General features: G+C 44.5%; 1 protein-coding gene across 21 annotated transcripts in view; it reads left to right on the top strand.

The window, feature by feature from the left end:
* Positions 1-22,379, top strand: part of MAP2 (microtubule associated protein 2) — a 227,997-nt gene that overhangs the window by 146,187 nt on the left and 59,431 nt on the right. For all 21 annotated transcript variants that reach the window (XM_083864613.1, XM_083864603.1, XM_083864621.1 and 18 more), the window contains one exon: positions 10,252-10,537. In XM_083864613.1, the coding sequence (XP_083720739.1) occupies positions 10,276-10,537 (262 nt within the window). In that variant the 5' untranslated portion in view covers positions 10,252-10,275. The remainder of the gene's footprint in view (positions 1-10,251; positions 10,538-22,379) is intronic.

Genomic DNA, 22,379 nt, shown 5'->3' with positions numbered 1-22,379 from the left:
CTTGCCCTCTTGTCTTTGCCTGAGCAGGCTAGAGGGTGACTTCAGGCTTTATTTTCTTTGTATGTTGGTTGAGTAAAGATCTGGCAGGGTAAACCTACCATATGATAAAACTATATCCCAAATATTGTGATTTTACTGTCTAGAGCATTTAGAGCATAGAGCACAGAAGATTCCTGTGTATTCTCATTTTGAGACTGGAGAGATTATTTTATTTGCCAGGCTATACAGTCATTGGTCATACAAGTGGGTGGTTGAGTGTGGGTGGACAGCATATTTTTAAATCATACAAGTATAAGGGTATATTTAATTTAAAATAAATTCTTTATTTGTAACATCATTAGTTAAAAAATAGTATGAAGGGATGAAATAATCTTACCACTTCTGACCAAGGATTTGCAAAACAACAAACAGTACTCAGGCATTCCCTAGGAAAGAAAATTCTAGCACTAACTAATCCGTGCCAAGTTTGTTATAAATATAGAAACAAGCTGAATTTGTGGATGACCTCTCTCCCAATCAGTTTACCAGTGCTTTGTCTCCTTATTTCTATTTATTTATTTAGAGTTAGAAGCTTTGTGCTGCAGCTAAAAGCTTTGACTCCTGTTGGCTATAATGGGTTCCTGGGCCCTTTAAGGTTTCCTGACCAATAATCTGAGAATCAAAGCTGCTGAAGCGAGTCTGGGTGGAGGGACCTGGGCACCAGCTTTCTTTTGCCTGGTGCTCTTTTTCAGCATGAATAAACAATGTCTCTGGTAGACAGTGCAATGCTTTTACTTGACTGTGTGCCTGGCATGATTGCCTGGTGTGTCTGAATGTTAAGAAGAGAGGCTCAAAGTACTCTCAGCAAGAGAATAATCTGCTACCCTTGACTTAGGGAGAAAACTTCTCTCACAGGAGCACGAATTTTTACCCAAACAAGCTGGAGCAGCTTGAAGATCCTTTCCTGTTATCCCCTTCATACTTCATTTTAGTATCATCATCTTTGTGGTGCTCGTTCAGTTATAGAACAATTGACCATATTCCTTTAATTCATCCTATGGAAAGACAGAATTAATTTAGGATGGCAGCTGGATCAGGAACTCCATCTCTGGATCTCCTTTTGGATTCATGGCCTTGGAGAGGGTGCGAAGAGCTGTGTTTTAGAATTCTACTGTAGGCTGGTTCCCTGCATGTATTTAGAGGGAAGAATCTGCCAGAAATTAGCCCAGGACATATGTTTTACCATTTGCAGTAGCTGACATGATGATGTTCCCAAAGATAGCATCTAGGTTTTTTCAAAAATTGTGTTGTAGCAGGGGTAGAATTAGTTTACAAAGGTAGGGAAGACCTTTGAAAAATCAAAATGTGCAGACACATTTATAGAGGCAGCATTTATTGTTTTATCATTAAAAGCTCACTGAATAAAGTCAAGATCGTGAGTAAATGTGTCATGCTTGATGAGATCTTGGTGAAACCAGAAGAAATGAGGGTTGTGTCAATAAATTATGTGTGCAGGGAAGGCAAAGACATACCAGTGCAGTTAAACAGCTTTATTCTGGATAAATGAGATTTTGCTGTGTGTGTGTCTTTGCTTAGCAGACAAGTTTATATGACCTCTGCTGAATGGTCCAGTTTGCCTCACCTGCATGAAGAGCAGCTCACCTGCAGTTGGCAAGAGCACAGACTTCTGCCCTATGTGGAGAATATGCAAGTAATATATTAGCATAATTAATTAATTCCTCACTGCCCAACATGAGCTGTCATCCATCCTGGAATCTCTTGAGAGAAGAGATACAACATCAAATCAATGTATCTTGGTAAAGTCAGTGTGAGGAAAACAAACCTTTAAGGTTTTCACTCCAGTCTTTTTGTGGGTTACCTGCACCAGCCCCTGTCCAAATGCAAGTGCTGATCAGTTGTAATTTCAGAGCAAAGGAAGCATGTAGCTGTGTGGGCTGTTTGCAGGGTCTGTGGCAAATGCCCAGATTGGCTGACATTTCACAAAACAGGTTTGAAAATGTGAGGGTGAGAATTAGATGATTGTCTGTGCAGTGTATACTGTAGCTGCTTTCTGTACCTGTGCAATAAATACAAAGGTGATTACTTTGTCTCAGCTGTTTATAAGTACTGAAAAATATAATGGAAATGGCAATGGGAAGGGAACTAAACATTCAATATTCATTTCTATTAGTCAGCCAAGGTTTTAGCTGGCCAAACTTGTGAAATGTTGGCAGCATTGATAGTGCTTTTAATGTGATGTCTTTGTGATTATTTGTTGTAGTTGTACCTTGTTTTCCCTAGCCTGCCATGGCTATAGCACCTTCTTCTTCCCTGACCAGGGAAGAATTTTCCTCCTTAAATAGTATTTTAAGTACTCTTGTCTTATCTAGCCCATCCTCCAGCTCAGCTGTGGTGTTGTCATGGATCTTCAACTCTCTCTTTACGGAGGTTTGAAGTGATTGTGCTAAGAGGGAAATATGAAGAAAAAAAAAAAATAAATTCTTCTTTTAGAGTCAGATTTCCTGGGTGCAATCTGAATCATTTTTTGCCTTCAAAATCACCTCCATAAACTAAAGGTTTCCTCTGTTCTTCTTAGCTTTTTGAAGGTTTGTTTATATAAATGAGGCAAATCTTTTATAATTATTTTGGTAGGAAAAAACAGACTCTAAAAGTAAAAGTAAGGACTCGGTTTTTGAGTGTTCATTTCATTAAGCTTTCAGTATAGACCTGAAAATCTCTGAAGTGTACCATGAAGAAAGGTTTGATTTCCAGTTAGATTATTGCAGTGTTTTAAAGAACAAGGGGGTTAGAGGAGGAAAGCTGTGCAGAGGGTGACAAAGTATTTGAACTGGGAAAGGACCCACTGCTTGGTGTGCCTACCCTGAGCAATCCTGTGTAGCAAACCAGTGAACTGAATGCCCTGAGAAAAGCTCTAAGAGGACCCTGCCTTTGAATATTTCCCTGTCTGATCACAGCCCTTGGAGCCAGTGCTGTTTGTTTAAGGTGGGTTTTAATGTGCCTTCTGCACTGGGGGTGAAAAAGCTGATGTAGCCACAAGTGCTGGTGAATCTTTTTCTCTGCCAGAACTGAAGTCAGAGCCTTGGCACAGGTTGTTTAGATGGCTGCTGGCTAAAGGCTGCAGAGCCTCCTGTTTCAGCCAAGTCTACCAACTGCAGTGCCTTCTCTGAAGTGGATGCTGTCCATTTGCAATTGTGCTTGGTGGAAAAGTCAATGCAGTGTGTCTGACTCAGAGATGCTCCCATGAGAGGAACCCTGTTCTTCTTGTTCAGGCCTTGTCTCAATGACTCTCGTGGAAACAAAAGGCTCCACTGAGAAATTTGGGAGCTGCCAGGAAACTTCCTGGCTTCCCAGAAGCACTCCTTCCCTCCCTCCAGCTCCCTTGAGACAGGAGAGGTCTCAGCTGGGGTTGAGCAGAGACTGCCTTCTTTGTTCCCTGATCAGAAGGCAGGGCAGTCGTGGTGCTTCACCTTAAGAGGAGTGTATGCAGTTTAATCCAGGGACGCTTGTGTGTTGTCACCTGCACTAATTGCTACAGCTTCTTTGGTGCTTTTCCCATCCTTATTGTGGACCAAATTTATTGGTAATAAGTTCTTGCTGTATTTCATGTTTCAGATACCACTTGTAGTTGTCATGGTGCTGTTGTTATGGTTACCATCTCCTTCACCAGCTAAAATGCCTTTCCTGTATCCTGCAGGAAGCAATTATGATAGATAGGAGTGTGAGGGTTTGTTGAAAAGGGTTGGTGTTGAAGCAATAAGGGGTGTACAGGGATTCTGTTTTATCTAGAAGTGAGCTCTAATGGATTTTTTTTTATTAGGGTTTTTCTTTCAGTCACAAGCTTCTAGTACCATGATGTCACCATTTCAAGAGAGAAGGGCACTCAGTTTTACACTTCTGGAGTTTGAGCAAGTTAGTGTATGGTCCCTGAGCATGGGAGTGAGGGCAGCCCTCCAAGCTGGGCAAGAATGTCTCAGAGGGGAGCACCCAAGAGGAGTCAGCTGAGGTGTTTTACAGCAGCCCAGAGAAGTGAACACCTTCCCAAAGGAGGAAGGAGTAACAACTGAATGGCTCATTCTTGTACCTGTGCCTGTGTTCTGCATTGGGACAGACCTGCTCCTACCATTGGAAATACAACCTACTGCGTCTCATCCCTCTCTGTTCAGCCCTGGGTGCACCACCTGGCTGAGCAGGGTTTGCAGCTTGGCACAGAGCAGGGCTTGGTAAGGTAAATATTTCCCAAAATGAAAGTATTCCCCTTTCTTTAGGACCTGGGCAATTTCTGCAGTGGGATAACCCACCCTTCCCACCTGCCTGGCTCTGCTGGTATCCAGCTCAGCTGCTGGGAACTCTTGAGAAGGGTTTAAATCTCTGCTGTCAGAGGCCTGGACACTGCAGGAAGGATCAGAGGATTTGTCTCTGCTGTGCCGGTGCTGCAGGTCTGATCCACTGCTTTTGAGGCTGCAGCCATCCCTCATTCTTGGCTCTGGCAGGCACGCAGCTTGTGGTTTGTTTTCTTCCTCTTCCCACAGTAAGCTTCCTTTGTTCAGCCTCTGGTCCAGGCATCATCTGTTGGTTTTCATCTGTTTCGTAATCCAAGGTACAATCCAAAGGATTGTCTACAAATAATGTGTAGCTATTGACTAACTGTTTGCAGTGTGGAAATGGAAAAGCCTTTTAAACCCCCCAAATGCAAGTAGAAGTGTGGGGAGATGAACATTGCCTGCATTTTTAAGGGGTGCAAGATGGTGTTTAAGTAACAAGGTAGTCTGGCTCTTGTTGTTGAGAAAGAGGGATCTAGCTGCAAGCTAATAACTCAAGCAGTGGAACAGAAAGAAATAAATCATAGTTGTTAAAAAATATCAGAGAAATTTGTTCATCATTTATTCAGCTAGAGTGGCTCCTATGGAGAGAATGTGTAATTCTCTCTAATAATATTCCATATTACTGCACTCAGACATTTAGCATCAAGTGTAGCTTTGGTTAATTGTTTCGTGGCTTCTGGACCATGACTCCTCTCAGGAAGCTGACATGGTCCCCATCAGACACCATGAGACTTTCTCCCTCTCCCTGCTGTGTTCTGTCCTTTTGTTTGAGCAGTGTGAAGCACACCACTCACATCTGAAAATAATCACATTGATTTGAGAGATGTATGTTAGCTGAACTGCAAGGTTGAAATGGCATCCAAAATTGGCCTTCTTGTTTTGTGAATGTGTGGAGAGTCCATGAAGACAGCAGTGATGGTAAGGTTTGTTTACTATATACCACAGCCTGAGCTTTTGATGGTGGCAGGAGGTTATTGGAACTTGTCCATATAAATTTCCTACCTTCTGCCTCTTGTTTCTATTCCAGCCTCCTGATACCTCCTGCTTTCCTTGGCTCTTCCAGATGTAAGTTGTTAGCAAGTTCAATTTACTGCCAGATTCCATTGGGACCTTTTAAATAACTGTGCCTAGTATTTAATATTCAGATCCATCATCCCTGTCGGACAGTTGGTGTGTGGTTATGAAATTTCTTTTGTTGTGTTATTTACTAGTGTTAATTCAATTGCACCCTATTTGTGTATAGTGCAACTCATTTTGAATATACCTTAATTTCTTCTATAATTCTTGGTGCCCTTCTTTCTGCAAAAAATGATGAACACGTCACCTCATTAATTTCTTTTCTCTGAAAGAAATTCTCTGAATTTCTTAAATTTCTTTAAAAAGCCCCTCTTCTAGGCAGTCTAGTTGAGGAGTTTTGGAAGCCCTGGACACCTGAGGTCATTAGCCATATCTGTGCACTCCAGCCTGCATCTGTGGAGCAATCCCCTCCCTCTCCTCTCTCTAGACTTGGAAGCAGCTGCAACTCAGAGCAACTGAGTCAGTACTGTGGTGCATCTGAGTTAAATTGCCCTCTGGGAAGCAGGATTTGGTCCTGGAGCCACGCCCAGGGCACATCCCCTCTTCTTCCCAGTGTGCTCAGGATCTGGCCATACACCCTGACAGAGTTCGTTTTTCTTTTTTTAAAGAGTGTATTGTCTCTCCCTTCAGGAACCTCCAGTGATAATTTTTTGCCTGAACTAGAATTGCAGCTCTTCCTCCATGTGTCGAGGTGGCTGTTTCTCTTAGCTGATAAATTAGCTTCCCTGAAACTAAATATTCTCATTTTACTCTGATTGGGCTCATAGATACAAGAGCAGGTAAAAACATGGCTTGAAGCAGGCTATTTGCAAAAGTCTTCAGTATTGGCCTAATTCTGTGGTCTTAAAAAGTAAGAAATTTGTTGGAAATGCATCCGTCTATATGCAAAGGCAATGTTAATATAACACTAAGATGATTGTGGACAGCTAGTGCGACAGGGAATTTAAATCAGCATTATCTTGGGTTTTGCATATCATGGCATATCATGCTGTGTTACTGTGGGTGATTTGCTATGCATAGAGTTCAAAGTGTTCAGGCTTGGTTCAACCCAGCCATGGCAGCAGGAGCTGGTGTCACATAGAAGAGCATATGGATTAATAAATATATGTAGAGTGCCTGCAAAAGGAGGAGGTGACTGCAACATCAGACCACATATCACCCAGGAGATTTGTCCCTCTCTGTTGAAGTATTTTCTGTCTCTGTACAGATCCCAGATGGCTGGGAGGGTTCATTTTTATCATAATTTCTCCTCCAGGTTATTAGTTCAGAAGACAAGATGTCCAGTTCAGATCCATAATGCTGTCTCCTCAGTGCACTGCCTGAGTTATAACAACATGAACTAAAGGTCTGTGAAGTGTCTCTTCACTGCTGCATCACTGCTGCTGCCAGTGCAGCTTGATCTCTCCAGACAAGCAATGGCCTCAGTAGGGTCCTCCATGTCACTCTGGACAAGGAAAGCCTTTTGGGAGGGCTGTGCATGGCCCACAGGTGTGGGTCAGTATCACTGATGTGATCTGTGGTGCTCAACAGTACCTGCTTGATCCCTCTGGAAGGAGGGGACATTTCCCACCCCCATCTTATACTGTGATTTGTGTGGGTGACTTTGATCAGACTTGAAGGTGAGGGCCATCCTGAGGGAGGAGTGTTACCACAGTCCTGTGCTGTGTAGCTCACGCAGCCTGCCCCAGTGTGGGCCAGAATGGCTTTGGAGTAAGGGGTTGTGCTGGTGGGTTGATGCAGCCAGGGCTGGTACTGTCTGTGAGCTCTTTCTGCTGTGCTCAAGCTCCTGCCTTGGTCACCCTCCCACTACCACTGGCCTTAGACAAAGAGTGAGAACATGCTGTAAGGTTGCTGCTGTGCGTTCCCTGATAAAGCAGCTCTTTTGTAATGGTTAGCAAAGAAAGGCTCATGAAGACCCAAATCAATTTTAACTAAAGCAGCATGGCATTCTAGAGGACTGGCTGTGCCTTCTTATCTATGTTTTTTTGAAAGCCTTCACTGCAGCTTATGCAAAGAATAAGAAACTCATGGTAAAAAGAGGGACTGTTTGCTTCCTTGAAGTACAGAGCTCCCCTAGGTTGTCCAAATTATTCCATATTTTTTCTTGTTACATAGCTATCACTATTTAAATTCTGCTGTATTGTCTGGCTACTCTTGGTATTTCTGTCAATATTTACATTACCTGATTAATTTAATTTCATTGTATGCTAATGATATGAAAGAAAAACAACTCACTTGATGGTGCAAAGCACACCTGTGTATTCTGGATTTTAACCCAGGCTGTAGATGAATCACAGCACACAGCAGATAGTCATTGCTAAATTGCTGAGTACAAAGATGCATTGTGTGACTCACTCGCTGTTTCTCTCCTACCATTATAAACCCTGAGAGCACTTGATGAATAACAGGGAGGCAAGAATGAATTCATCCATGCTTTACTCTCTAACCATCTTTTCTAAGTACTGAGCCAAATTCTGCCTCCAGATACACGCAGCTCGCATTGAAGTCTGCCCACTGTATTTATTTTTAAAGATAAAAGCACTTTTGTTATTTTCACTGGGGACTTCTGTGACACAGTCCATTGTGAGGATGTGAATATCCTTCCTCAAGAGCTTTGAGTGAAGCAGGGAGTGTCTGCCTGGAACCAGGAAGGATACTTCAGGGATAATAGCTACCAAACTGCGGTGGTGGAATATAACCATTCCATTTTGTCCCAGTGATTTTCAGAGCCACATTCCCCACACTTGGCTCTTTCATAACCCTTCCTGTCCTGCTGTGCCTCTGGGCTCCTCTCATGGGTGACACAGGGGCTGAACTGGTGAAGCTGGTGGGCAGGTTCATCCTGCTCCTGGGTCTTGCTCTCAGCTTGGTGGGGGAAGTCTTGAGTTAAGTCTTGGGCTTTTTCTTTGGTTGTTTTTTTTTTTTTTTTGTGTGTGTTTTTTTCCTGAGCTTCTCCAAGGAACGTAAATGAAAATTGTCTCATTTTCCCCCAGAATAGGATTTGTTCTGTCTTCATATCCCAAATGTTGAATGTTGGTGGCTTTGAATGTGTGCTGCTCATTCCTGTAAAAAGGGAGACGTTTGTCCCATGGCCTCATGTTTTGGAAAGACTCTGATCAGAAAATGTTCTCTAGAATCATGCAGTAAACAGATCTAGAGGCAGAGGTGTTTATTTTTTGTTTCTAGGAGGAGGTTTTTGACCATCTTGGGCTGTTTTTTGTAGTGATGCCATCAGTTCTTCTGGTATGACATGAGATATTGGGGAAAGCAAGGGGATGTTGTGTGTGCTTACTCTTTCCTTACCTGTGTTTGACTGAGGCATGTCTCCTTCCTTTGTCATACTGCTCATCCCATCATTTTCATTACAGCTCAAAGGAAAACCTGGGCTGCAAGTTTCACCGGCTCCTTCAGTCTTTATGCAGTCAGTTACCTCCAGGGGATGATGCTGGGTCAGGGTGAGAGCGGGCAGAGCACTTTCTAAAACAACAAGATTTCACCGTGAGGCAAAAGAGTTATTAGTCCTTTTTGATATGGAACTCCAGTTTGAGTCACATCATGTGAATGAAATCTAATTTTGTGATTCACCACGGTTTTTAAAAAATCCAAAGTAGCTCTGAAATTTAATTATTATGAAATGATAATGTCTGATCAGAAAGAGGTAAAATTATCAATTATGAATAATTATCTGACAAATAGCCTTTTCTCACATTTAGAGGTTTTCTTCAAATTGACCTGACATTGTGGAAACTAATTTCTTTTTCTGGTTTGTTTTTTGTTAAATGTCTGCAGAATAAATGCACTATCCAGTTTGTGCTGCCTTTTCTAGACTGCTCAGCCTCTTGATATGTGGCTGGTTGACTGCGTTCAGATCTCTGCTTTTATGTTTTTTCCTCCCAGGGAGAAAAAGAGGTGGCAAGTGCTTTTGGAAAGGCCTGCTGGTTTCCACTTTGAAGTCGCTAATTCAGGGCGTGTTGCCTTCTCCTCTCCAGAGGCTGCTGTATCATCAAAACATGATGATTTATTGCCTTCCTAGGTTTACATATTGAGGAGCTACTGCTGCATTTATCTCTGAGGAATAGCCAAGTGCATTTGGCTTATGCAGTGGCTTCTTTCCTTGGCTTGGGCAGATGAGAGCTAACTAACAGGAGTGAAATATATGTGAGGGATCAAATAATGATTAGTTTTATTTCTGTGTAAGTGCTGATAGTCAAAAGAGAATGCAAATGCTTGTGTGAGAAACAAACTGTTCCCCATGGACTTTTTTGGACAAAAGGTTGGAAAAATGTGTGTGACTGTTCACATAACAGCATTTAGAGGGGATTTAACTGGAGTCAAACAGCATGGGTGTTCAGGAAGCCAGTGCACATTCCCAGACTTGGCTTCTGTCATGACAAGTAGCAGATTGCATGTGCTAGAGAGGCCATGTCACCTTGTGCTTCTGTGCCTGACAAGCCCCCCTGGGTGCCACTGCAGCAGTTGTGGTATTTCTTCCTTTATTGCCCTGGGAATGGCTGGTGGCACTGTGATGACAGATTCACTTCTTGTTAACTGGGTTGGTATTTTAACTGCAATTAATGCGTTAAAATCAGGTTAATGAATGGGCAGCCATCAAGAAAATGGTGCTAATAATTGCAAGGCATGTGAGAGTCAGGGAGGGCTTGACCTGTAATTTTTACAGGTAGTTTCTCTTGGGTTTAAATCAGTGCACTCACGGCTAGGACAAATACACAGGGATACTTTCCCTGTGCCAGACTCGAATTTACCAGCAGCAGTGCTGGTGACATGCTTGTGTTTATGGTCAAGAACGCAGTCACCCATTGGGAACTGACCTCTCCTGCTCATGTCGTTACAGGCCAAGCGGTGAAGGCAAGGAGCCATGGCCGAGGATAGGAAAGACGAAGCCAAGGCGCCACACTGGACTCCAGGTCAGCTAACAGAGGCTTCTTCACACCCACATTCACCTGAAATTAAGGATCAGGGTGGCGCAAGCGCCGGACTGGTGAGGAGTGCCAATGGATTTCCCTTCCGAGAGGATGAGGAGCTGAGGCTGGGCGGCCACGAGCAGCCGGGGACGTTTGCTCAGACCAAAGAGAACAGCATCAACGGAGAGCTGTCATCAGGGAACAGGGAGACTGCAGGTAATGCTCCTCGATGCCCTGCTGCACAACACAGCACATCCTTGGGTATTTCTCCAGGAGGAAATGTTAGCTGGAGTCGAGCATGGCACGAGGGAGCTGACATGAGGAGGGTGTATGCATTTTGGAAGGGCACTAGCTGGGCTACATCTTCACCCAGGGTTACAGAGATGATACCTGCTCAGGATTCTGGGCAGTGCTCTGAGAAGGCTTCAGGAAAAGGTCTTCTTCCTAAATGAGACAGGGTTACCTGTTAAAGGATGTGGCCACAGGCTGGTACAGAGCAGCTGCTCAGGTCCTCTGGGCTATGAGGGAATAGGAAATGGCCCAGCTGTTGTACATGGATGACTCGTGCATTTGTGTGTGCAACAAGGATGGATTCTCCTGTTATTGCTCATGAGTAACAAGACCTTCTTGAAACCATGTACTATTTGCAAAATAATGCATTGCTCATGCTGGCTGGGAACACCGCAACTCAGTATCAGCATTTGTTTGTCCTTGCCCAGCCATATTTCACTGGATGCTCACTGGGACTAGGTCTATTTGTAAACTATGTAAGGTTTTTAGAATTCAGCTTGTTATTTGCAGAAAAAAAGAAGAGTGTGACTGTGTCAAAATGAAATATGCAAAGCAAGTTTCCTGTTTTAGAAGTAAATGCTAATTATCTTTGTGCAGAGTTCTCACTCCAAACCCCAAAAGCACAGTGCAAGAAGAATTTCTCTTGTATAGACACAACTGCCCTTGATGCATCCATTCATGCATGCTAAGGAGATCTTTCTAGCAATGTTTTTTTTGGCTGTTGACAGCATTTGGAGATGCTATCCATAATTTCTCTGCAGCTGGAGAATTTTAAGGCTCCTGAACTGTAGAGTAATTTCATAAGTAATTGTGCTGGAAATGGAGATCTCTACTAAAAGTAAATGTTTTTTAGTTATTCAGTCTCTTCTTTCAGGTTGGCTTTCAAATTTTGGCTGAGGTAAAACAAGCATTCAGGTGAACAGAGTGTTGATGATGGGAGAGATGATACCAAGGTCTTGTCTCTTTGCTGTAACCCAGCTTTATTCTATGTTTATCCAGCAGATAAGTGAGAGAGGTGAGCTGATGTAGTTCTTAACAGTGAGGAGACTGAGTGCATTTCTTTTTGCCATAGATTTGTTGCCTCATGTTGGACAGGTCCCCCCCATACAATCCCCCCCATGGAAAAGTGGGGATTACTTTACAGGGTGAAGAGGAATTTCCTATCCTTAGAAAGGGAGGAGAGAAATGCTTTTCTCAGGCTATCTCAAGCTCAGTTTCTGAGTGCTGGTCAGAGAGAGACCCAGATGTTTAATTGAGTTTGTAGCTAATGGATGACAGCAGGAAGGAAACCACTGCTGGCCATCAGAAGGCATTACAGTAGTGCCTTTTCATGATGCTTTTTGAGACAAGTGGTTAAAAGCAGAACAAATTGAGGAAGCATGTTCTAGGGCATGCAGTGGTGCTGGGGACGCCCCTTTGCTTAGGGAGCAAGAGTGCTCTTGATCCAGGTGAAGTTTGCTTCTGTCACCACTTTGTGGCCTCATTTCCTCCTTCCTTCAGTTTCCTCACTGTCTGCTCAGACTCTGAGATCTCTGGTGTGGAGACTTACTGTCAGTATGTACAGCTTTTGTTTGGGAGTCTTAATATAGCTTATCTCATGACATCTTTGTCCTTGAGCCCTGGAAAAGTCCCCAGAACTGCTTGCCTTCATGCCTGAATTCCTCTGGAGCTCTCTGGAAACTTGTGCACTGCACACTCAGGCCTTCTTAGAATACTTAAGATACATTTCTTTCAATATTTTTTCTCATTTTGAAGGAGAAACCATTTAACAACTTACTGTAGTGATAGAAAGGGACCAGGGTGTGCATTGCCACTTCATATTAGTATTTACTGGCTCGATGTGCCTAATGCAGTGTGGGACAGGACTTCTAGATCTTTGATGTTCAGTTCAGAATTTGAAATCAGGATTCCTATTCACAGCGAAATTGTCATCTTTGCTGTGTTTGTCTGCTTGCAAATTGTGACTTTGGTGGGATATTGCATCAGGTAGGGCTTTTAAATGCCACTCTGATACACATAATTGTCAATAATGTAAATAATTTAATCATTTGTAGTAGCTTACTAACTCCAAACATCTGAGGAGAAAATGCTCAGGAAGCCAAGGTCGATGGAGATAATTAAGCCAAGCTGTGGGTTTGAGTGGATTTACAGGGATTTTATTTTCTCTGGTACAGGTCCAGCACTGTAACCTAGGGAAATCTTTGGCTTCTCAGCCTTCATGTTGGAGTCTGTAAATCCCCAGCAATTGCAACAACCTTATGTGCAGCAGAGCACTAGTTTAAACAGGGATTTCCCAGGCAGCTGTGCATCACCCAATCCCTGCTGCATTTTGAGGTGTTTCCCCTAGGGAAGGGCTGCTGCATTTCACTGACCCAGGAGCTGGGATTTAGCCACAAAATGCCTCTCTCCTAGGGAGGGGTGTTCTGTAGCAGAGCAATGGACCCTTCAAGGCACAGCAAAGCAGCAGGACACCCATTTGCAGGGCTTGTGCTGTGAAATCAGAGGGCTGTGTGTTAAGGGCAGAGTTAGGATGAGGCCACCACGACAAAGACACTTTGTGCCAACACTGATGCTGAGGCAAGGGATGTGATGGGGGAGGAGGTGACAGTTCTTCCCAGAACTCACCCAATCCATCACTACAAGTGACATTTTTAGATTTGCACAGTTAAAATCTGCCTTTCTGTATATGTGTCTCTCTCAGTGTCTAAGAGTTACAGAATCTGACCTCAATTTTTGGAATCGTGTGAATCTGGCTGTTGTGTTGCCTTTGATTGATCTGTCTCAGCATCGTGCTGGTAATAGCTGCATTATGGAGACACATCAATGCTCTCCTTTCAAACAGGCCGATAGCAACGTGGGAGAGCACACAGAGCTGTGGACAGGGCACCCTCAGGGCCTGGTCTGGCAGCCACCCAAGTCCAAGGCAGATATGTGCAAGAGAATAGGCCGGGGTTTTTGGCATAGCCCACAGGAACCCATTAGGGGTGTGATATAAGTGTGGGTGGTAAAGCACCTATTTCTTCTCATATGCATTTTGTGCATATAAATTTGTATGTATACTTGGGCCACCCCTGGCAGACCATGTGCTTCTGGCACACACAAATCCCACGCTGCTCTGGAGGTGCTCCTGAGGATACCTTGCCTTTGGTGCTGCATCCCACAGCCTGAGACCACTGAGTTTCAGTGTGTTCTCCCTGCTCCGTGCTGTCCATGTCCCTTCTCCCTTGCACACACAGAGCATCTTTGGTGAAGACCATGGAATTATTGAGTGGAGAATGAGATCTGTAGGTTTTGTCAAGCCAAACATTTTCATGTCGTGTGAAATGTGTGATGCAAAGGGACATGCTAGCGTGACCCTCAGAAGCTCACTCTGAAGTAGGCTAACAAGGAAAGCTTTGGATTGGACCCAGTGGTAGAGTACAGGATGTGGCTGACTTGCAGTGAAACACAGGAGTGGCAGCCTTTTCTTTGCTCACTGGAAAGTTGTGGTCAGCTAACTGGGAGGAAGCTATGAGGAGGACTACAGATGCTGCAGCATTCTCTGGGAACCAGCAATTCAACATAATCCATTTTGTTAGAATTGCAAGAACATCAAGCTACAAAGGTTTGGCTTTTTGCACTTAAAATGCATCTATTTTTTCAGTAATGCACTAACTAACCAGTCAAATTTATATAATCAGGGATAACAGTGGTGAACATTGTTACAATATATCTTCTACAATATATCTTTATATATAGTGACTCAACTGATGAAGCGCTTTCTTCATTATATGCCAAATTCAGGTTTGTAATTGGGAGGGGTTTGGATTACCCACACTGTTATTTGATGAATTATTTTTTTGACAGATGAGGGGAAAGCATTTCCTGAAATCCTATTACCAGAGCCTCAGGACAGTGTCTGTGTCCTGGTGTCAGACGGTGTTAAGGACAGTAACATGTCATACCAGAGTGACAAAATGTAGCCCTACATTAATTGGCAGGGAACCCAGACCATGTGGGATGCAAAGGGACTCTGTGGTGCACTACAGCAAGTTCCCTGACATGGCAACAAAAATGTGACTACAGGCTGGGCACTTTTGGCTGTGGAATCATCAGGAAGGTGGGTGAGAGGGCAGCCCATGGCACATTCATGAGAGGGGCTGGGGGAAGGCAGACACTGCTGTCTGTCAGTCTGTAATTGAACCAGAAGGAGGGAGCCCTAGACCTGTGAAGAGGAATGAAGAAGTGACAGTATTGATCTGAGGGAGGAGTAAGGGCTGACCAATGTGGGGAAACAGACTCAGCTGCAGGAGAGCTGGTGAGATGGAGGCTATGAGAGAGCGAGGCAGGGGAAAAAAAGAAAATTGTAGGATAAGCTAAGGACAATGGTAAAAGGTCCAGTTTTATCTGCTGATCCAGGACAAACCAGCTTTTGTGTGATGCCAGATACTACCCCAGAAAGGAGGAGATTCAGACAGCAGGAAACATCTGAAGAGAAAACTGGGAAGGGACAAACCACATTACAGCTTGGAATGTAATTTATCCTAATTCAGCCCTTTGTTTCAGGCTTTGTAAAGCTGGACTAAATGGGTATCTGGAACAGACTTAGTCCTCTGACCATCTACTCTTTTAGACAAGCATATTTCTATAAGGTGCAGAGAATATGAGCCTGAAAGACTGCCCTGTCTTGGCAAGTAGTGCTTGAGCAGAGTCCCTTTAGGTTATGCAAAAAAACCCCAGTTGTGTTGAAGGCAGGAATTATGCTTGTTTCAGCCTCCTGCTGTGTGTCAAGGAAACTGTCTGTATCTCATTGTCTTCCATAACCTTGCCTTGTAGTAGGCAGTGTCCAGGTAAAGTGGATGTTGTTCACAGCCCTCATCAGCACAGCACTGTCAGAAAATCACCGTGGTGCTCAGTTGTGCAGGCTGAGGGCCCTCAGCCCCTCTGCACTGAGCTCTGTTTGGAGTCACCCAATGCCACAGCCTCCCCAGGCTGAAATGCACTGTCATAGCCTGGTCCCATGGTGTGCTGGTGGTTTGTTCCCTCCTCTGGTGACATCTCATTAAATCTCCATTTCCTTTCTCTTGCCATACAAGTGGTAATATTCTGATGGCACTAGCAGTAGACATACAAACAGGCCTTCTTTGTACGGGGATATTTTTGGTCTTTCCAACAGGACTGCTTTTGTCAGAGCTTTGCTTTTTGTTTGGCTGTTTGCACTGGCTGCCCTGCTGCTGCCCAAGCCTTGAGGAGCTAGTAAGCCCCTCCCCAATAAGCTCCCTGAATGCCTATTTCCCAAAAGAGCCTCCCAGCCTTGTTGTCAGATGTGCATTTTCAGCAAGCGACGTGTCTTGAGCAATGCAGACAAAATGCACAGAAGGATGTAAAATCAATGACATTCAGAGCTGGATGTGACTGCTGGGTTTGTCCCATTTCTGTTATTTAATTTACAGAGCTGGAAGAAGGTGTCTTACCATGTCATTGATGGCTCCCATGGGAGAGAAGCTGTTAATTAGGCATTTTGATCTCATTCCCTTTGCCCAGGAAATATGACAGTAATTACTGTACACCATCATCTCTGCCAATTTAGATACAGGCAAACATACCAGTCTGAAACTTTTCTTGTCTGTGTGAAGTATAGTACAAATGTCATTTTCTGGGACACGTTATTGGAATGTTATGGACAAAGTATGTTGCTGAAGACAGTGTAGGTGGGGACAACAGAACCCCTCTGGGGCACTTGTAGAAAATGCTGAGAGGTTTACTCTTCTCTACAAGTCCTTCTCAGTTGTTCTCCTGCAGAGGACCAGGAATAAAAGCACAGAAATTCCATCTTTTCACATTCCCTACCCACAGCTATCTTCTCCCTGACTCTAAAATATTCAATAACTACTGTATAGACCAGTCTCTCTGGGTTTTTCTGTGGCTGGCCCTATCAATCAATCAATCCAGTAAGACATTTTTTTTGTCCAGTCATAAGCTCTCTGAGCAGCTGGCTCTGCTCTCCCACCTCCTCTTAGGGCTTCGGAAATCAGTCAGTGATTGACATGTGTTGGTAGGAGCTGGAGGGTCTGGCACAGTTGTGGGCAGAATGCAAAAATTACTGTCTGAAAGGGAGCAAGGTGAGGCAACCTGGTGTGCAGGTGCTGTTGGTTCCCTTGGCTGGGAGTCGGGCACCTAGAGAACATCAGCCATCAGTCTCTTTCATCCCTAAACTCCTCTGGGAGTGTGTGGCTCAGATTTGCTTTTGAAAACCACATCTCAAGCCAGGTGCAGTAACACCATTAGAGCCAACTGCTGCATCATACCACATCAGTGCTGCATTTGGCCCAGAGAAGACATCAACCAAGCCATCTCCTTTTTAATTCACTTTGGTGTTTTCTGGTTACAATACCAGAATTGCAAAAGCAGCTGTGTTTCCTTAAGAAGTGAGAGCAGAGCGCCTGTGAGCGTGTTGGCTTGGCAACCAGCACGCACTTGATGCTGTCAGTGCTCCCAGAAAACATCATCTATAACCTCAGAGATGTAACAAGGAACAACAAGAAGCATCTTTCATAACATGTTCCAGCCACGCCATAGTTCAGATTGTACGCCATGAGCTCTGTTTGTCAAAGTTCCCTTTGGAAACATCTGCAGCCCTTCTTGGGGGACTGCTGTACCCAGGAGAGTTATTGCTGCTGCAAACGTCAAATATCAAATGCATTTTGGGAGTTTCATTTTTGCCTTGTCGTTGATTTTTATGTTTGCCTCTGCTCTCCCTCCCCACCATCCATGTTTGAAGTACCTGTTCTGATGAGGGCTGTAAATGTTTCTGGTCAGATCTCGACCATCCAGCAGTGGCATTAGCTGAGTGACTGGTGGGGCAGGTGTTCCCAGGAGACACATTCTAATTTGTGGCCTGTTCTGTTGGAGTCCTTTTCAGTTTATAATGTGTGTGGTAGGAGACAGCTTGTGCATTTATCAATTACATAAAGTAGACAGGACTTGTACAAGGCAGGAGAAAAGGCACAAGGGTGGAGAGAGGTACCCCAGGTGAGTCAGGAGGTCACAGCCACAGGTGGCCCAGCACTGTGCAGGATTGTGTGTCATCTCCACTCGGGCTTCTGCCCTCTGGGCTGGGCTCAGCTAGCTCTGTCCCTTGAGGGAGGTAGAGATGGGATGCTTCAAAGGCTCATTCCTGTTCTGTTTAAAGGGTCTATCATGGTCTCCATCACCATGAGGACATCATAAAGGACATTCAGAAACACTGGGTAATATTTGGCACCAAACAGCTGGGAAGTGGTATTGCTGGGGACTGTGCCAGCATATAATCTTTTGTTCCAGTTTTGATCTGAGGGCAGAAGGATTTGGAAGGAGGTTCGTTACTAAACAACAGAGCCTTGTTATGCAGGCACACAGCTACTCTTGTTTCAGGCAGAGCTGAAATGGCATCTTCTCCTCCAAAGTCACCTTGCAAGGGAAGCAGCAGGTTCGTAGGTGACAGCCTGGGATGTGCTGGTGAGCATTGCTGGCCCCATTTCCAGGTCCCTTGAAAGGACCCTGTGTCACACTCATTAACCCCCTCAGTCCTGTGCTTCACAAATCCTTTCCTCCCATTTTTCCACTGTGGTGTTAGGCTGATGTACTTTCCAGCCCAGGACAAGGAAAGCCCAGGCCTGGCTGCTGGGGGCAGGTCCTGCCAGCACACACAGGGTGGACAACACACAGCCCTGCCTCACCCGCTGGGCACAGGTTTAACTTTTGGTGGAGAGGAGGTAGGTACCATCACATCTCTCACGAAAACGAGAGTCACACAAAGTCTGCTGCTCCTGGCAAGGAGTGCCAGGCTTGCTGATTCCTTTTCCCCCCCGTTGCCATGCCAACGTGGCCCTGCTCAAAGTGAGATCTCTTTTTAAGCTCCGCTGAGAGAAAGTATGTAGCCTAGGAGATTATTTAGCATTCAGAAGTGCACAGGCTCCCTGTGACGTCTGTGAGCCACAGTCAGGCTGGCTGACAAAGGAAAGGAGGATTTAGGTTTTTTCCTCTTTTCCTCTAGCATTTGCTTCTCAAGGTTAAGAGAGATAGGGAGGGACTGCAAGCACTTTGTGATTGGGACCTCACTCTGTAGTCCTCCCTGAGGCACCATTTCCATGGAAATTAAAAGAAAATATTACTTTGGGGTACATTTTCTGTACAAGGTACAAGTATGAGAGAGGTATATGTGCAAATTCCTTGATTTGACTAACCACGATGAGCTACTCTATTAAAATTGGAAAGCAAAGGCAATCTGGATTTTAATTTGAGTGAGAAACTCAAAGGAAATAGTAGAAGGAAGCAAGGGAACACCCCCTGTCTTTCATGTTGTTTTAACCTGTGAGGTTTCAGTAGAGAAAAGAAACCATCTCTTCTCTTGCTGTATTCATATCCTGGGTAAGGACAGCAAAACTTGGTGTGTAGTAGTGTTTTGGTTAGGGTTTTTTGTTCTGTGGAGTTGCTACTGGTAGATTAACTGCTCACTTTAAATTCAGTCTTTCTAATGATAATACAGATTTGCTTGCCTTTGCCAGCTGAGGAGATGGAAATCAGCACAAAACAGCTGGTATTAGCTGGCAGATGAGCACTGATGATCCAATGGCTGATCTGGAAATTCAAAGACAAGACTTAAAGTGAGATGTCTGTGTAATGGTGTTTACACTCATTTGTTCTTTGGGAGATTTTGAGCAAAACATTTACATTTTCTCTGCTGTTTCACAGACTGACTACAGATCATAGTCAGTGGTGCTTGGAAAACCTCTTCTTGAAGTGAAGATTTAGAAATGCAGTTTTGATTTATTTTTGGGATTTTGTTAGTACTGAGGCATTCCTCATGACATGCAAGGAGTGCAGGAAACCGAAGGCACTCCAGCTGTGTACATTAGATTATGGGAGTGAGCCCTTCTCCTGTGTTTGGAAAATAACTGTTCAAAACTTTAGTTTTAGTTGCATGCAGTATATGGAAAATAACTGAGAGATATCATTAGCTCCAGGGCAGGAAAACCTCTCAGCTGCTTCCCAGAGAGTTATTTCACTCAGGACTGAGTAGATTGAATAGTTCATGGAAATCAGTTTCACTGGGAGGCACTGTGTATTTTGGGAGGGAAAAATAAACCCCAGATACTTCACATTTGTTTTTATTTCTTTCCTTGAAACTAATTCATAATGATACATGATCAATTTGCTAGAGCTTCCAACAACCCATATAGCCTATGGCAGTTGGGATAAAACTGATTTGCAGTCTGGTTCTCTGTCTGTGGCTCTGGCCAGACAGATACTTGTGCTCCTCTTTATGAATGTGTCAGCTGCCAGTGCTGTGTAGATGTGGCCGTCCTGCTGATGCCCTGAAACTGTTTTCATCCACAGCCTTGCACCCCATAGGAGAAGAGGGAATGGGATTCAGTGGTGACTGTTGCTTTTTTACCCCAAATTCAGAATATGTGCCACATCTAGGGTAATACAGCCTACACAGGTTGCTGGTGAGCTGAAACTAGTCCCTAGCTAGTCCTGTGTATGAGTTGCTTTCTCTTTCCTTCCCCTGTCATCCTTTCTCTGTATTTAAGAATATGTCATCTTTCTCAATGATTGATGTGTCATTTCTTCATTCTCTTTCTCCTTTCTCACTTCTCTTGTCTCTACCTTTTTTAATCTTGTTCTCCATATATGCTTCCAGCTTTATCCCAGCCATCCAGTGTAGCTCCTCTGCCACCTGGAATTTCCACAACTGCTCCTCATTTTCAGTGCACTAAGGAGCTCAGCCTCTCTATGCAGCTCTCTTGGAGGCTGCAGTGTCCCCAGCCCTGGTCTCAGCTCTCCCCTCAGCAGCTGGACATCTTCTGGCTGCAGAAGCTTGCAGGTATTGAGGTGCCCAGACAAGACAGCTTTGCCAAAAGAGGAAGAGGCAGTTCAGAAGGTCACTAAACCATAGAATGGTTTGGGTGGGAAGGGACCTTAAATCTCATCTCATTCCAATCCCATGCCATGGGCAGGGACACCTTCCACTATCCCAGGTTGCTCCAAGCCCCATCCAGCCTGACCTTGGACACTTCCAGGGATGGAGCAGCCACAGCTTCTCTGGGCAGCCTGTGCCAGTGCACTGATAGGCACTGATGATGTGCACCTCTCACATTTTCCTTCTTCAAGAGCAGGTGCACATTTCTCTTTTCTAATCCCATTGCACACATAGAGGTGTGAGCTGGTTCTCTCCAAGAGAGGGCAGACAGTGGGCCAGGAGCAGGCTGTGTGAGCATTCAGGGATGAGTCCTGGTCAGAGGCAAGGCTTCTTTCAGCTGCAGCAGTGCCAGAAAAGAGGGGGAGAGGTGGGAGAACTGCTGACCTTGGCTGAGAACTGCTCTGAAAGTCCATCTGCAGCACAGCTTCTGTGGGACTGGGTTAGTCTGTACATGACCCAGGTCACATTCAGTCTGCCTGTCTATGGACACACTTGCACATGCTCCTTTGGAAGGATGCAGCACCATTGCTCTGTTGGCAGGACAAACACACCTGCCTTGGTACGGGTGCAGGCTGGACTGGGAAGCAGGGCTTGAAAGAGATCAGCCGTGCAGCAGCCCTCTTGTTAGAGGGTAGAAATGAGCCCAGACACAGACTCCTTGTTTACCACAGCATGAAAAGGGCCCTGGTTTATTCCTCTTCACACCTCAGCCATCCTGACCCCAACCATTCACTGACTCTGCCTGCACCAAGCTCCTGCTGGAGGTTTCCCCTGCAGCCTCTGACTGCTGCTTATTTCCTGCTGAGCTCTGACTGCAGGGATCAGTTTGCAGCCTGTGACTGCAGCTTTTCCCCAGCCAGACTGTGACTGCAGGTTCAACAACAGGCTCTGACTGCACACCCACACTGACCTCACTGCAGGGATTCTCTCTGCCCAGGATCCTGCTTCTTCATGGTCCTCATGATCCTTCATGATGATGGTCCCTTCACCTCCCTTTATCACACTTATCTTTATTGGATACAGCTGTGGCTCATTGGGGCCAGGCTGTATTGTAATTAACACAGCTGTTACTTATCAGGGGCCAGGTCACTTGTATTCCCTTCTCCTAGAAGTGCAGAGCTGGACCAACAGCACTGAGCACTGAGATGAGCAGGGCATGGCATTGCTGTATTTTATGTGTTAAATATCCCTTGATGGGTTAAACCAGCCTTCTGTTGGCATTGACAGATTGATCTTCAGTCCTCTTGACCAGGCATGACTAAATCCCATACAGTATGTGCACAGGTTAGTGTTCATTTTAAATTTAAATCCAGCGACATTTCTATAGCATAGTGTAGATCCTTTTTAAAAAAGATCAGAGAAAGCACTATAAAAAGTGTTTAAAATCATCCCAAAAGGAGCTAAAAATGAACCTTAAGGGATGCATCACCTCCTTCTGTAGGTGGCTGATGCTTCATTGACTTCTGAAGAGGTTTTTAAAAGTCTGTTTGTTTAAAATGTTAACTTGTACTAAAGTCCAAAAGTAATATTGATTTAAAAGTGAGTCACTCACTGTATATTTACTCGCATTCAAAGGATTAAATATCTGGTTCTTTGTTTTGAAGCCAAAGTGGTTTCTTCTGTGTAAGTCCTAGGGAATAAATGTTTCAGATACAGCTGCTTTGTATGTGCAGGTGTCGTTTTGAGCTGATACCAAGTCCCAGGAAAGGCAGTGGAACATCACTGCAGTGCCCTGGCTGAGGTTTAGAGCTAATATTGCATGTTAGCTCTAAATTGTGTTGCTCATGCATCAGACAAAACAGAACTGATAGCTTTTCCCACCTC

This window comes from Zosterops lateralis (assembly GCF_965231275.1).
Source record: "Zosterops lateralis genome assembly, chromosome: 7".
Taxonomy (NCBI): Eukaryota; Metazoa; Chordata; class Aves; order Passeriformes; family Zosteropidae; genus Zosterops; species Zosterops lateralis.
The sequence above is the reverse complement of the archived record's forward strand: the minus strand, read 5'-3'. Positions and strand labels throughout refer to the sequence as shown.